This window comes from Apium graveolens, chromosome 10, assembly GCF_009905375.1.
Source record: "Apium graveolens cultivar Ventura chromosome 10, ASM990537v1, whole genome shotgun sequence".
Lineage (NCBI taxonomy): Eukaryota > Viridiplantae > Streptophyta > Magnoliopsida > Apiales > Apiaceae > Apium > Apium graveolens.
The window spans coordinates 72,273,854-72,291,226 of record NC_133656.1 but is presented as its reverse complement, the minus strand read 5'-3'; the positions used below and the strand labels follow the sequence as shown (position 1 = coordinate 72,291,226).

Genomic DNA, 17,373 nt, shown 5'->3' with positions numbered 1-17,373 from the left:
GTTTTAAAGACTTGTGTTTTTATTACTTTGTGTTTTGATTCATATTTAACTTGTTATTCCGCACATTGCAAATCAAAACACTGCCATATATATCTTAAGTTAGAATATTTAATATTTTTGAAAAAGGTTCAAGAATTCCATTCAACCCCCTTCTGTAATTCTTGTTGCATTGTTAGGGACTAACAATTACTTCGACATTGATCTGAAGGTGATGTTTGTTTTCAATTGCATCCAAGTAGGCAAGGGTCCTCCATGCAAAGGGCATGAGTTGCCAAGGAGAGATATTTAGAGTCTTCAATACCTCCACAACTAGATTGGGAAAAGGAAAAGTGAACCTATATCAAAGGGGTAATAGTAGAAGCATACCCAATTGGTTCTATGAAAGTGGGCACGCACATCAACATCGGGGACAAACGCTAGGGCTCCAGACGGGAAGAGTAGTTGAGCTTCATCAAGTTTTTAGGCTTCATCGAGCTAGGTTGGATGTCACAGATATCCAGTAAGTTAGTCACAATCCACCCGGTGGTATTGGAAGAGGAATTGGGGCTTTTAGTGTTGGGGTTCCCGGCGTATTTGGAACTCTTTTTGGTCATGATTAGTGGTGAAAAGGGTTTGGAGATAACGAAGTTTAGGAGGAGAGATAACAAAATTGGGGGAAGATAACAGTTGGAAGTATATAATGAGGGGTTAAGTGATAAGAATTGAAGAGTTTCTTGGAACTCGGACAGCTAGTGCATGTATATCGAGGGAATAGACTCACGCCAATCTAGGGAAGATCTAAAGTCACACGCTACTACTTCACTCAAGCAAGACTATAATGATTAACTGATAGATTTTGTTTAATTAATTTATTAAACAAAATATGGGGCTATTGTTGTATCCAGAATTTCGCCACGACATGACGTGATCAATACAGACGGCAACTCATTCGACGACAGGACAAGACGGGAAGGAGTATGACATGATCGTGACCGGACAAGACGAGAAGGTGACTGATAATACAATATGGTGGACAAGGTCAGTAACAAACCGAGTTTGTGGGCACGTAAGCTGCAAGATTGGGTGAAGTGTCCAGCTGAAACAAAGGTAGTTAGTAGAAAGAAGGGATAAGGACGGAAGTTTAAAAGAATAGAAAAACAAGGGATAAGGGGGAGAGGCCAAAAAAATAGGAATAAATTGGGAGCTAACGTGGATAAAGGAGGGGGCGAGCAGCATGGTAGAGAGAGGATTAACCCAATAAAATAAACAAAGACATTGCCCTCATAAAGGAGAGAAGAACAATCACGAGCTGTTTAGCATCAAAGATGAAAAACTAAACACATATATGACAATCCTAGTTATTTATGTAATAGTATAAGATTCATGACTATGTATCCATCATTATCAATCTAGTGAAGCTTAATTTGGTTGGGTATACATTCCCACCCGCGGTTTTTCCCTTTTCACGGGTTTTCTGCGTCAACAATTTCCTGTCTTATTTATGTTTATTTATCTTAGTAATTCATCAAAGCTCATAGTAGGTTATATCATAAGTATAATCAAACTTAGCATTTAACTCACAAATTTTGGTACAAACAGTTATATTTAAAAATGTTTTTATAGAGGAGCCAAATATTTAATTAACATCTGAAAATAAAATTACTTCTCAAATAAAACAAACAAATAATATTTTCGAAGTACACCTATATGGTAAACAAAAATAACAACTTTGCATCATCTACCTATAAAAAAATCTCTTATCCATATACATTCACTTACTGGCCAGTGGCTATAGCTTACATAGAAAAGGTCACTCTGCACAAAAACCATCTTGCCATTTTGTAAAGTTCAAATTTTAAAAAAAAACAAAAGAGATCTTGGCTGAAAAAGCAAAGTTAACAACAAGTTTTTTAGTTGTAAATTATAATGGAAAAGGGCATGGAGAGAGGTGGTGTTTGTGTAACAGGTGGAACAGGGTTTGTAGCTTCTTGGCTCATCATGAGACTTCTTCAACATGGCTACGCTGTTAACACCACTGTTAGGTCTCACCCTGGTAAGTTAACAAATTGTTTCTGCACTTGTACAGTTCTCTCTTTTCATGTGTTTTGATGTATAAAAATTGGATTTCATCATTTTTAGACCAAAAGAAGGATGTCAGTTACCTCACAAACCTACCTGGAGCATCAGAGAGGCTTCGAATCTTCAATGCAGATCTTGACAAGCCAGAAAGTTTCAATGACTCAATTAAAGGATGTGTCGGGGTGTTTCATGTTGCTCATAATATAGATTTTGAGGAGAAAGAAGATGAGGAAACAAACACTAAAAGATCAATTAATACGATCATTCGCATTTTACAGGCATGCCTCGATTCAAATACAGTGAGAAGAGTTGTGTACACTTCAAGCGCATCTGCTGTCATGTTTAGTGGAAAAAGTATTACAAGAAAACAACTATAATATTATAAGCAGTATAAACATGACTTGTATTTCAACATCCCCTCAAACTGAAGATGGTTGTAAAATCAGCTTGAGTTTGGAAACAAAATTACGAAAACTTCCGGGTGGATGAATTTTCGTGAACAAATCTACAACATTATCAGCACTAGAGACACCATGTACATGCACTGTGCCTTTTGCAACTTGTTGACGAGTGAAATGACAATCAATCTCTATATGCTTAGTGCATTCGTGAAATACATCATTATGAGTAATGTCAATAGCACTTCTACTATCATAGTAAATTGAAGTGGCTGGAGAATGAGTTACACTCATATCTTCAAGTAACCATCGTAGCCAAATTAGTTCCTGGGTGGTGTATGCAAGAGCCCGATATTCTGACTCGGCACTTGATCGAGAAGCAATAGATTGTTTTTTACTGCGCCAGGAGATAAGAGAGTCGGCAAGAAAGAAAGAAAATCCAGTAGTTGAACATCGTGTAGTAGGATCACCGCCCTAATCAGCATCTGAGTAGGCATATAACTCAAGTGGAATGCAGTATGTGAAGAACTCCTGAGAAGTGAGGAGTGCGAGGAGCTGCCATGAACTGACTTACAATATGTATGGCATGAGCAATATCTGATTGAGTAACATTGAGATAAATTAAACTTCCAACCAATTGGAGATACAATGTAGGATTGGAAAGTAGTTCACCATCTTCTACATTAAGTTTAACCTCGTATTCCAAAAGAGTAGAGGCAATCTTGGTATCACTGATTCCAGATTTTAATAAAAGGTCAGATGTATACTTTACTTGTGAAAGAATGTATCCAGTAGGGACAGAAGAAACCTCAAGACCCATAAAGTAGCTCAGTGAACCAAGATCCTCCAGTTCAAATTGTTGATTGAGAAATTGTTTGAGTTCAGAAATGCCTTTGGTGTCATCTTCGGTAATGATCATATCATCGACATATAGGAGAAGTAAAACAATTCCTTGTTCAGATCGCCGAATAAAAAGAGCATGATCATATGGGCTTGAAGAAAATCCCAATTTCTGAACTATTTTGCTGAATTTTATAAACCAAGGTCGAGGTGCTTGTTTAAGACCATAAAGAGCCTTGTTAAGCTTGAAAACTTGATTTGGAGAGTGGGAAAAGCCTGGAGGAGGCTTGAAATAAACTTCCTCATGTAGGTCTCCATTAAGAAAGGCGTTCTTAACATCCATTTGTCACATATCACAGTATTTTGATGCTCCAACAGCTGGTAGACTTCGGACAGACGTGAGACGAGCAACCGGTGCAAAAGTTTCCTCGTAATCCATGCCATATTCTTGAGTAAAACCTCTAGCAGCTAAACGGGCTTTATATCTTTCAATAGAGCCATAAGATTTTATTTTGTTTTTATAAATCCATCAACAACTCACTACTATTTTACCAGGAGGTAGAGTAATAAGATCTCAAGTATGAGTCTTGTCTAATGCATGAAGTTCTTCTTCCATTGCTTTCTGCCAAAAAGGGTTAACAATTGCCTCTCTGTATGTTTGAGGCTCGTGTAATGCTTATATAGCAGAATAAATATGATAATCAGTAAGTCGGCTAGATGGTTTTCTTACCCGAATAGAATGATGAACAGACTCATCTGGTACAGTGGTAGGCTCAACATCAGGATCCTCAGTCTGAACTTAGTTGGAGATGGCTGATTGAGCTCAAGTGGAGAATCTGCTGAAAATATGTTAAAAGATTATGGACATTCTATATTTTCATCTGTGGGGTGTAGATCAACCAATGGATCTATAAAGTGGGAAATGCTGGTAGAAGTGTCAATTTTAAACTCTAACATAGATGAAAACATTTTATGTTCCCAAAATGTCACATTACGAGAGAGACGAATATGTTGAGAGATAGGATCCCAACGATGATATCCTTTTTGACCACTACCATAACCAATAAAACAACAAAGATGGGCACGTGGCTTTAGTTTTGTTCTTTCATGTGGGGGAAGAAGTATAAAACATGTAGAACCGAAAACCTTAAGAGAATCATATAAAGGAGGTTATTTATATAATTTTTCATAAGGAGACAAATTATCTGTAACAGGAGACGGAATCATATTTATTTTGTAAACAACAGTTATTATAGCTTCCCCCCAAAATAATTTTAGACAAGAAGAGAAAATGAGAAGAGCTCGAACTATGTCAAGAATGTACCTATGTTTACGTTCACTACGACCATTTTGTTGTGATGTGTAAGGACAAGAGCTTTGTGCAAGAGTACCATAAGATGCCAAAAATTTGTTAAGTTCTGATTCTTTGTATTCTTTAGCATTATCGGCACGCAAAAGCTTGATTTCTTTGTTGAATTGAGTTTCAATCATAATGGAAAATTTTTTGTATGTTTCCCTCAATTCTGACCAATTTTTCAAAATATATATCTAAGTATAAAGAGAAAAATCATCAACAAATATCAAATAGTATCTTGACCCTCCCAAAGTCGGAGTAGGAGAGGGACCCCAAATATCAGAATGAATATGATCAAAAGTAGTTGATAAGTTTTCATAGTGAATAGGAAACGGAAGTACATGCTGTTTTACCATTTTACATGAAACACAATCAACTGTGTCTACATTAATACTACCTAGATGGCCACTGGAAACTAGATTATATAAACGAGAAGGTGAAGGATGACCTAGCCGGGAATGCTATATGTTGGATTTAGCGGAAACAGAACCAACTAAATGAGTGGATGATGATTTTGGTGTAGGAAGATAAAGAGAAGTAAGCTCAAACAACCTTCCACATCTACGTCCTGTCCCAAGAGTCTGTCCGGTCTGAGGATCCTGAAGTGATTGAAAATGAGGTGGATGAAGAGCTGGCTTTAAATAAAACCTGTTTGAGCAAGGATTCTAGCTCGTTAATTGATGTGTTTGGATTATTTTCTGATTTAGATTCATAGGTTGCTGTAGCGGAAGATCGAGTAAATTTGTTTGGCTGGAATGATGGATTTTTCTTGCAGAACTATATAGAATAATGACCTTTCTGATGGCAATGTTGGCATGTATGACTGCGAAGTGCTACACAATCCTTGGTGACATGTCCACTTTGCCGACAAAACCTGCAGAATGGTTTATCTGAAGTAGGTAATGGAGGTACCTCTAGAACAGTATCATTCATAGAAATTAGTTTGCCAATGCCGAGTTGAGTTTCTTCGAAAATAAGTTCAGCGACAAAATTTTCCAAAGTGGGTAGTGGAATCCTACGAAGAAGGGTAGCTCTAACTGGTTTGAAATCCTGAGTGAGAGCCATCAAAAACTGAATGAGACGTTGTTGATTGTGGTATGTGTGATAAAGTGTAGCATCTTCTTTATGTAACCACTTTGGTTCTGATAATGTTAATTGATCCCCAAGTGATTGTATCTGGGAGAGAAATTCTGTAACTGATTACCCAGGCTCTCGCTTTTGCTTACATATCGAACTCATGATTTGATATTGATGAGAAAGATCTGATGTAGTGTACCGTGAAGCCAATAAATCCCAAATTTCTTTTATGTTGTCATAGTTACCAAATTGTAAATTGATTTTAAAAATTGAAGAATTTCTAAAAATGTGATAGCTTGGTGATTTTTGACATCCCATTCTTCAATGAGCTCCTTTAATTTGGAATTGGATTCATCCTTTTCTTTTATAATAATAGTAAAATCGCCGTTGACATATCGCCAAAGTCTTTTTCCTTTGAGATAACTGCACATAGCTTGAGACCAAGTTATATAGTTCGAGCCATTCAAAATTGTTTGGATTGGTGAACTATTCTCTTTCTCCATTTCTCAAAGAAAATGTTTACAAAATAAAGTGCAGGGATCAAAATTATTTTTCTACAGTTTCCTAAAGCTCAAAGATACCAAAAAGATTCAAGTCTTGTCAAAGAAGCTCTTAGACACTGGATTTGAATATAAATATGGACTAGTGCAAATGTTTGATGATGCAATTGAATGCTGCAAACAAAAGGGTCTTCTCTAAAACTATGTTCAAAGAAGTTCCTACAAATTCAGTATCTTTATAATTGAAAATTTGGGATCATATCCCACGTGATTTTATAAGTATATTTTACCTTTCCGGTCCATATTTCATTCTGATAGTTAGCTTGATTATATGTAATGTATGTTGATCAAATGATTTGTTACTACTCCATTTTTCTCTGATTTTTAGCTTTAACAGGCCTAATTAATAAATAAGATTCTTGATCTATTTGATTGTTATATGAAATAGTTTCTTAGTTTTAGCTTCACAAACAGGGGTAGTTGATAAGTTAGATTCTTAAATTCATTGGAATGTAATGTAAAATAGCTGTATATGTAGGCTAGAACTATACATACCAGTAGTACATAATAGTATCATTTATGTCCTTAAACGTCGAAGAAGAGAGCCTTTCACACATAAATTATCTCTTGGTCCAGGTCTTTCCCATGCATCTATTTAAAATATAAAGCCTGAGGGAATATTTCAAGTGAAAAGAGCGGGCTGCCCTCCTATTTTAACAGAAATTATCGACATTACCCTCCTCTCCTTCCTTTTTCTATTACCCCTCTCTCCCGCCACTGTTCACCGCAAAATTATTTGCTCATGCTCCTTCCGGTTGCTTGGATGCTACAGTCCGGTTTTTTCTCATTTTCTGTGGCTGTGAGAGTTGGCCGCCTCCAGCTGTCCTGCGTGCGCCCGTGTAGTGTGTAGGTTCTTTGGTTGCTTCTTTGCTTTTCTTATCATCTTCATTTTATTTTTTTTAGTCTCCTTTTTCTCATCTTTGCTCTGTTGACTACTTCCCGCTGGATATTTTCCACAGCCGGTATGTCTTTTCTGTATGTTTTGGTTTTATTTTTGTGTCTGTTTTGTTTGGTTGGGTTCTTGCTTTTGTGTTTTGTTTGTGTTTTCTGTCTGATGTGACTGCTTTATTTTGGTGAGTTCTTACTTTTGTTTTTTGTCTGTTTTTGGTGCCTAATTTTGTTTTTATGTCTGTTTTGTTTTGTGGGGTTCTTGCTTTGGTGTTTTTTTTGTGTTTTCTGTCTGATGAGGCTATTTTGTTTAGGTGGGTTTTTATTTTTGTGTTTTCTCTGTGTTTTGTGTCTGATATTTTTTCTTCATGGAACTGTTTGGTCTGTGTTTGGTTTTGTTTGTTCTCTGGGTTGTTTACTTGAATTGTTCCATTTTTTTTCTATAATAGAGGTGGATGTGATGTTCTTTGTTATTCCATGGATGTGATTTTATGTTTTGTTTAAATAGGGGCCAAAATTTTGATGTTTGCCATGTATGTTTGGTCAGTCACTAGCTTTGTTGTTCAATTTCTGTAATTTTTGGCCCTTGTGTTGACAACATTCTTTTGGGTTGTTGGGCCTCTTTTATGAAACAAAAATATAGCCGTTTTGTTAGTATTTTGTTGGCACAGTACCAAGTTTTAGGCGTATGTGTTTGTGGCATTGTAGATGTTCAAGCTCAACACAATGTGTAAGCAAATGTGTTGCCTTTGGTGACATCGTTGTTCTTAAATGTTAGGCGTCTTTCCTCAAAACAAAAATTTTAAAATTTAGGCATTTTGATAGGATTTTTTTTTGCATGGTACCAAATTTTGGGTGTTTGTTAGGCCTTCGCTGGCATTGTTGTTCTTGGTTGTAGGCCTATTCGATGAAACCAAAATATAGCTGTTTGTTAGCCTTTTGTTGGTGTCGTACCAAAATTTAGGCGTTTGTTAGGCCTTTATTGGCATTGTTTTTCTTGGTTGTTTGTCACAGCCCCAATTTAGCACAGTATATAAGCAAATATGGTGGTTTTTTATTGTTTGTGGTTGTGAATTTTGGCTCTCTTCATTTGTTCTTTTGGTGGTGTGGCAGGTCGGTTTCGTGCTGCTGTTGTTGCTTCTATGGAGGATTTATGTACAGGCCCTTTGAGGGAGAACCCTGTTCCGGATGAGATTTATAAGTGGGGATATATTATGCTAGCACATAGTGTTGGATAAGATTTCTCAGTGTTGGATTATTTATATTGTTGTAGCCTGTGTTTTAAAATAGAGTTTTGGTTGTTTATTTGAGATCGTGTCCTGCTTTCAGTAGTTCGGACTAAACAGTCATCTATTCAAACTGGGTTTGGGCGCCGCGGCCTAAAAGGTAATGTGTGCATGTTTCTGGATATATTTTGTTGCTACATTATTGTTTTTCCAGGTGATGTATTTATTATTTTTGTGTGTGCGCTTCCGGATTTGAATTGGGGTGTATTTTGTTTATATATTATTTGTGGAGAATTTATGTGCAGGCCCTTTGAGGGACAACCCTGTTTCGGGTGAGATTTGTAGGTTTAGATAAATTATGCTGGAACATAGTGTTGGATAAGATTTCTCAGTTTTGGATTACTTATATTTTTGTGCCCTATGTTTTAAAATAGCGCTTTGGTTTTTTTTTGAGAGCTTTTAGGGGTTCCGACGCAGCAGTCATATGTTAAAGCTGGGTTTGGGCGCCGCGGTTTAAATGGTAATGTGTGCGTGTATGTGGATATATTTTGTTGCTACATTATTCTTTTTCCAGGTGTTGTATTTATTATTTGCACATAGTGTTGGATAAGATTTCTCAGTGTTGGATTACTTATATTGCAGTAGCCTGTGTTTTAAAATAGAGCTTTGGTTGTTAATTTGAGATTGTGTCCTGCTTTCAGTTGTTCCGATGTAGCAGTCATCTGTTCAAGCTGGGTTTGGATGCCGCGGCTTAAAAGGTAATGTGTGCGTGTTTCTGGATATATTTTGTTGCTACATTATTGTTTTTCCAGGTGCTGTATTTGTTATTTCGTGTAAATGCTCTTCCAGTTTTGAATTGCGATGTATTTTGTTTATATATTGTTTATGGAGGATTTATGTGCAAGCCCTTTGAGGGACGACCCTTTTTCGGGTGAGATTTGTAAGTTTGGATAAATTATGCTAGCACATAGTGTTGGATAAGATTTCTCAATGTTGGATTACTTATATTGTTGTGCCCTATGTTTTAAAATAGAGCTTTGGTTATTTTCTTAGAGCTTTCAGGTGTTTCGATGCAGCAGTCATCTGTTAAAGCTGGGTTTGGGCGCCACGGCTTTAAAGGTAATGTGTGCGTGTTTGTGGATATATTTTGTTGCTACATTATTGTTTTTCCAGGTGCTTTATTTGTTATTTACACATAGTGTTGGATAAGATTTCTCAGTGTTGGATTACTTATATAGTTGTAGCCTGTGTTTTAAAATAGAGCTTTGGCTATTAATTTGAGATTGTGTCTTGCTTTCAGTTATTCTGACGCAGCAGTCTTCTGTTCAAGCTGGGTTTGGGTGTCGCGGCTTAAAAGGTAATGTGTGCGTGTTTCTGGATATATTTTGTTACTACATTATTGTTTTTCCAGGTGCTGTATTTGTTATTTGTGTGTGTGCGCTTCTGATTTTGAATTGCGGTGTGTTTTGTTTGTATATTGTTTGTGGAGTATTTATGTGCAGGCCCTTTGAGGGAGAACCCTGTTTCAGGTAAGATTTGTAAGTATGGATAAATTATGCTAGCACATAGTGTTGGATAAGATTTCTCAGTGTTGGATTACCTATATTGTTGTGCCCTGTGTTTTAAAATAGAGCTTTAGTTGTTTATTTGAGATTGTGTCTGCTTTCAGGTGTTCCGACGCAGCAGTCATCTGTTAAAGCTGGGTTTGGGCGTCGTGGCCTAAAAGGTAATGTGTGTGTGTTTGTGAAAATATTTTGTTGCTACATTATTATTTTTCCAGGTGTTGTATTTGTTATTTGTGTGTGTGCACTTTCGGATTTGAATTGCGGTGTGTTTTGTATATATATTGCCTTGCAATATTGTTGTTTTTTAATGCACTATGTTTGTTATATATTTTGTTGCGTTTGGGGATTTTAATGGTGTTATGTTTTACCAGGAAATACGCTTGATTGATATTTCAGGTCAAGAAAGAGACGCGTTTGTCCTGGTAATTGCCTTATCGTTCTAGCGTTCATTCATAGTTTCTCTATATTGTGGTCCAATGTTCTGGCTTTTTTTGGTTTTTTGTGTTGGGCTGTTGTCCGTGTGCTTGCTGAAAATTTTGTGGTGCTCATCTGTAGGCATACCTGGCCATGAAAAAGAGCCTCTGGACAGGGGGCACCGTTGCCGGATTATCGCTTGGGTAATGGGAACAATCTTCCCACTAAAAGATTCGGCAGCTCTCCGATTGTTAATGATAGCCTTTCATCGAATAAACCATGTGCTGGTTTGGGGAGGGAGTCCCGTAAATATTATGGTTTTTGTGTTAACCTCGGTTCAGAGCAGTCGGTCAGTGATCAGAGGAAGAAACTTTCCCTTAATTATATTTGTGTTTCTGGGGATGTTGTTCCTCGGGGTAGAGGAAAACAGTCCGTTGATAAGGGGAAGAGGCTGGTGCAAGACTTTTTAGGTTTTCATCCTGTGCTTTTTCCAAAAAAAACCACCCGTTCATCGTTCATCGGGGGCCCAACCTGGCCCCAGGTATGTTGGTGTTCCGCTGGATGGTACGATTCGCAGTGATGAGAGACCTCCCGTTGATAAAGGGAAGAAGTCTCTGGAAGAACCCGGTAAAGCATTACAGTTGCCTTAAAAATTTATTTTTTCCTCTACCTGTGTTCTACTTGTGGGTTGGCTCCAAAAATCTATTAGTTAGTTGTTGTTGTAAATGTGTGATGTAAATTTGTTCTGTTGAGCATTTCAGGTTTTAATGATGAACTAGAGATTGGGGCTGTTGGTAATGATGAGTTATTGGTCCGTGGTAATTTTTACATTTAAGGCGTAGGATCAGTGTTTCAAGTATGTTAAATAACCTCAGTGGTCGAGTTTGTTGCCAATATTTTCTTGTCAGGTTGCCATACGGCCTTGCATCATTCGTCTCGAGGCCGAGTTTGTTGGAATGGGATGGGACCCGGTGTGCTGCTCATGAAATAGGTCAGTTTTTGTTTTCTACTATTTCTATCCCGCTTTATGAATTTTTTTACTGTAGCCTATGCATTTTTTAAATGTTTTCTTATTCTTGTGCAGAGTATTCGTACATAGCGGATTTTGAGACTGACGAGAGTGATGGTGACTCCGGTGGTGGTAGGTAAACCTGGATGCACTTTTTTCAAGAGGATAGTATATGTATAAAAAAATTTGTTGTCTGGTGAAAAATTTAACGGTGAGAGTTTTGAAGAGTATACTGCATCTCAACGTGATTGAGACCTGGGAGGCAGTAGGTATAATTTTTTGCTTTTATTTCGGTCATTTATTTTTGTCCTTTTTGACATATTTTATTTGGCTTGCAGGATCTGGTAATGGATTTAATGTTGAAAATTTAGTGGGCTCATCTATAAATTATCCTGTTATGGTGCTATTGCAGGCAGCCTTTTTTTATTTGTTTTTGTTCATTCCTGAGGTTTGTTACTATTTTTAATTTGTTGTTGTTTTCATAGGTACAGAATGTTGTTCTTGGGTTTTTTTTAAAAAAAGGGCTTGATACGTTTGGATTACGTTATGGTTTGTGATTATTAGTAGTTTTTTTACTGTGTTCTTGTGCTTAAATTTGCAGAATTTTTCTTATTTTACAATAGTCCACGGATATTCAAGCCTTGGGCCTCCTGATGTTCAGTGTCAGTATTGTGAGGCTTGGATATGGAAGGAGGAGTGAGTCAATAAATCTGTGACACGTGGTCAGCCAATTTTCTCAATGTGATGTGCCAAGGGTCAAATCAGGCCCCCAGGGAGAAGCCGACGCCCTCGTCTCTTTGGCATTGTATAATGAAAAAAAAAATCTAGAAGGTTCAAGGATGGGATGCGGCTTTACAATAGCCTTTTTGCTTTTACATCCACTGGGGGCAGGGTTGACCATTCTGTGAATAATGGCGGTGCACCTTGTTACATGCTGATTCTCAATGATCAGAAGGAGCTCAGGATCTGACTGTGTTTAGATGTCATCAGTATTTGATGTGTCCTCAGGATTTGATGCATCATGAGTATTTGCATGTCATCATCATCTGAAGGCAGTCTGTTATGAAGATTGATTATGTTCCTTATTTTGAGGGATAAATATCTGTTACGTTCTGAGTAATGGGACCTTGTGTATTCAGTTAAAGCTATGTATCAATTTTTGTTAGTATTTGATAATGCATATCATAGATTGATTTGTAGCAGTTGTGTAATATATAAACACAGTTTAGGTCATCACATAGTGAGGAACTCGAGTATTGTACGACCTAGCAGTTCTCAAGAATATCAGTATTTGTTGAGAAAGTTTGTAACCGTTTTTATCAGAAATATAGAGAACTGTTATATTTTTATACTCGTTCGAAACATTTATACAATTGTATCCAACCCCCTTAAACAATTGTATTACTACTGGGCAACAATTATATCAGAGCGGACTGATAATTTACTATCAGAAATGATCTAAATATGTCTCTAAACAAGTATGAAAGTATCAAAATTCCCATTCTGAAAAAGACTGAGTATCCCACATGGAAGGTAAATATGCTCATGCACTTGGAAGCTACAGATCCACATTACTCAATGTAATCAATGATGGACCCTACAAGCCAAGAAAACTGGTGCCTGCAACTCCTACTGTTGCTTAACATCTTTAGTTGAAAACAAAGAGTGAGTGGTCACCAGAAGAAAAAGTTGATGTGCTGAAGGATGCAAAGGTAAGAAAGATTGTGCATAACAGTCTTGACTCCGTGATATCAAACCGGGTTATAGCCTAGACTTCCAAGGAGATATGGGATGCTCTTGAGACTCAATGCCAAGGAACCATGGTCATCAAGAAGAACAAAAGGTCTGTTCTAATTCAAGAATATGAACATTTTGAGGCCAATTCTGATGAAAGTCTCACTGACATCTATGATAGGTTTCCAAATCTGCTAACCAACCTATCTTTGGTGGGAAAGGTGTACGATCTGGAAGATTCAAACACCAAGTTTCTGAGAGCTTTGAATGAGGAATGGGAGACCCAGACTTCAATCATACGACATCAGTATAATTTGGAAATAGTCACTCTGGATGAAATCTATGGCATGCTGAGAACTCATTTGGAAGTTCGGCAAAGGAAAAAGAGGAAAAACAACAAGGGGAAATCAGTTGCTTTAAAGGTGAATGCTAAAGCTTCAAAAGACAGGTATGTTGAAGGTGCAAGGAAAAAGAACAATCTGCCAGAATCAGATACTGATGATTCATCATCAAATCCTCATGATGATGCTGATTTTGAAGCTGATGAGAATGTGACAGATTCAGATGTCATACAAATAGCTACATTACTAGTTAAAGGCTTCAAGAGAATGCAATTCAGAAAGTCCTAGAAGAAAGGAAGCTTCAGGAAGAAGTTCACTGGAGGAGAAAGGAAGTCATCTGGAAGAAAAGAAGGAAATGACTCTAAAGCTGGAAAATTCGACAGGTCAAAAATCAAGTGCTACAACTGTGATGAACCTGGTCACTTTGCTATAGAGTGCAAAAAGACAAAGCATGACAAAGGGAAGAACAAAGCCTTGATTACTTCAAGCAAGGATTGGATGGATTCCACTGACTTTGAAAATGATGAAACATGCTATGCACTGATGGCTAGCTTTGATGCTCCTACTTCCTCTGATTCTAAGGTATCAACTTCCTTCCTCTCTCTTAATACTGGAGATATATATGAATTGAAATCTATTCTTAAGTCTCTCCATGGAAATTTTAAAAACAAGATTCTAGAGAACAACAGACTATTGACTGAAAATGAAATTTTAAAATCTAGGAATGATCAGTTGGAGTGTGACTTAGTAAATCAGATTGAAATTCAAAAAGAATGTGAGAAAGCTAAACATACAACAAAGATATTGGAAGATAAGTATAATATGTTAGAAAATGAATTAGAGAATGAGAGGAAAACCCTTAAAGCCTGGACTGTTTCAGGAAAAAAGGTTCATGAGATGATCTCTAAGAAAAACTGGAAAAAAATATCTTGGTTATGTAGATAGAGTTAAGGATGTTGACACTGAAAATAAAACTACCCTTAAGACTCCTGTTAAATTTATCTCTTCAGAAGCTGATGAACCCAAATCTACCTTTGAGAAGGGTTCAACCTCAGCATCCCAAGAAAAGTTAGTAAGTGACAAATCTCAAAGAAAGGAAAACAAGGAAACTATTAAGACTGTTAAGAAAGAAAATAACATAGGACTTTTGTCTAAAAGACAATTGGAAAAGAAATTATCCGAGGTTACTGACAAACCTCAAGTAAAATATCCTAAAAGAAACAGGAATGGTAAGCAAGGTATTTCTAAGGATTCTAATTATAAGTTTGTCCCCAATGCTCCTAGAAAAACTTGTTTTACCAGTGGTAATACTAATCATCTTACTATTGATTGCAGGAGGAGTAAGAAAATGAAAGCCACTATTCCTGAGTCTGATGTTAGGGGTAAATCAGTATTTTATAAACCACAAAATCCTTGTTTTCATTATGGTAGTAGTTGGCATTAAATTTACACTTGTAGTTCCTATCATAAACTGTATCACAACTATTATGAACCTTTGCCTAAATTCAATAAAACTGCTTATGTGCTTAATTCTTCTATTTCTACTAAATCCACCTCTGATAAGACAAATCCTAACAAGGGAAAAACTGTCAGAAGTGAGCTTGAATCACAAAGACTCAAGTTGTCCAAAAAGAGGGCCCAACAAGTGTGGGTCCTTAAATTTCCTTCTAATTAATCTCTCCTCTGACTGCAGGGTAACAGGAAAAATACTCTTGTCTTGGATAGTGGATGTTCAGGTTACATGACTGGAAATAAATCCCTGCTGTCAGAATTTGAGAGGAAGGCTCGCCCAGATGTATCTTATGGGGATGGAAATATAGGACACGCTCTGGGATATGGCAACTTAATAATTGGAAAGTTAGTAATAGAGAATGTAGTTCTGGTGGAAGGACTGAAGCATAATCTTCTAAGCATCAGTCAGATCACTGACAGAGGTTATCATGTGGTGTTCTATGACTCTAACTGTGAAGTTGTTCATAACAAGTCAAAGAAGATTGTCTTGATGAGATACATACATGGCAACATGTATGAAGCAAGAATGCATGAAAGTCTTGAGCAAGAAGCTACTTTCCTTATCTCAAAGGCATTAGTAGATGAGAGCTAGAATTGGCAAAAGAAGCTCTCAAATCTCAACTTCAATTCAATCAATGAACTTGCCAAGAAGGAGCTAGTAAGAGGATTACAAAATATGCAATACTCATCTGATGGTCTTTTTGATGCTTGTCAAAATTCCAAGCAAAGAAGAGTATCTTTCAAAAGTAAAACAAAATTCTCTATCACTGAGCCATGTCATATGTTACACTTGGATCTCTTTGGACCAATAAACATAATGTCTATCAACAAGAAAAGGTATACACTTGTAATTGTTGATGATTTCACTAGATATATTTGGGTTTATTTTCTACACAGGAAGGATGAAACTCAAAAAATTCTTCTAGATCATGTAAGGCAAATTGAGAATGGATCAAACTTCAAAGTTAAAATACTGAGAATTGATAATGGCATTGAGTTCAAGAACTCAAAAATGGAGGAAGTCTGCAAGTACAAAGGCATACAACAATAATTCTAAGCACCTGGAAACCCCAACAAAATGGTGTTGTTGAGAGAAAGAACAGAACCCTGATTGAAGCTTGCAGGACTCTGCTAGAATAAGCCAAACTACCCACTTACTTCTGGGCTGAAGTAGTAAACACAACCTGTTATACTTAGAATATCACATTGATAAACAGACATGGTGTCACTCCTTATGAGATGCTAAAAGAAAAGAAGCCCAGTCTCAAACATCTTCATGTATTTAGATGTAAGTGCTTTGTTCTAAGAACTCATACTGATCAGCTAGGAAAATTTGAATCAAAAGCTGATGAAGGAATCTTTGTTGGTTACTCACCATCAAGAGCATACAGGGTGTTCAATCTGAGAACAAATACTATAGTTATCTCCATCAATGTATCTTTTGATGATAGGAAGATTCCAGGTTTTGAAGAAGACTCTCATGAAAGTCTAATCTTTGCAAATGAAAATGCACTGTCAGAATTTGCATCAAACTCAAATGGACTGTCAATTACTGATGCTCCAAATCATGATACTCTTTCAAATCCTGAAGATGATCATTGTATTAATAAACCTGCACATGTTGAGGGGGAGCAACAGCAAGGTTCAACTGATAGTACTAACACTGAAGAATCAACTCAAGGTTCTTCTCAATCTGGTCATTCAGAATCTAATATTGATTCAATATCAGATGGATATGAGTCAAGTCCTAATACTTCATCAAGAGATAACATCAATGACTCATGGGGAGCCTCAGATGCATTTGATGAGGCTTATCATTCAGGGGGAGCATCTAGCTCAAGAAGGACATTTCATAATGCCAGAAAATGGACTAAAGATCATATTCCTGATCTGATCATTGGAAATCTTGATGAAGGTGTAAATACAAGGAGTACAACTCAAAATGAATGTTTGTATCACAATCTACTTTTAAAATATAAGCCAAAGAAAGTGGAAGATGAACTTAAGAATGCAGATTGGGTCATAGCTATGCAAGAAGAGTTGAATGAGTTCAAAAGAAATAAAGTTTGGAAGCTAGTGCCTAGAAACAAGGCAAGATTGGTGGCTAAAGGATATTCCCAACAGGAAGGCATTGACTATGATGAAACTTTTGCTCATGTTGCTAGGCTGGAAGCAATCAGAATTTTCTTGGCATATGCTGCACACAAGAAGTTCATAGTTTTTCAGATTGATGTTGTAATAACCCCAATTTTTGGAATTTTTGAAACCCTTATGAATAGTGTTTTGCAGATTATGCTGAATGAGAAAACTTTTCATGCCACACTATGTAGGGGTTCTTCTATTGTTATTCTGAGATCTTATTAGTACTTATATGGGATATAAGTGTATGTAAAGATC

The 17,373-nt window shown here is 36.8% G+C and overlaps 1 protein-coding gene across 1 annotated transcript; it reads left to right on the top strand.

Moving 5' to 3' along the window:
- The first annotated feature begins 1,905 nt into the window (after positions 1–1,905).
- LOC141690657 (vestitone reductase-like) lies at positions 1,906–6,426 on the top strand. Its single transcript, XM_074495436.1, has 3 exons — positions 1,906–2,032; positions 2,119–2,412; positions 6,260–6,426. Exons 1-3 carry the CDS (start codon positions 1,906–1,908, stop codon positions 6,424–6,426), a joined length of 588 nt encoding a protein of 195 aa, XP_074351537.1.
- Positions 6,427–17,373: the final 10,947 nt, after the last annotated feature.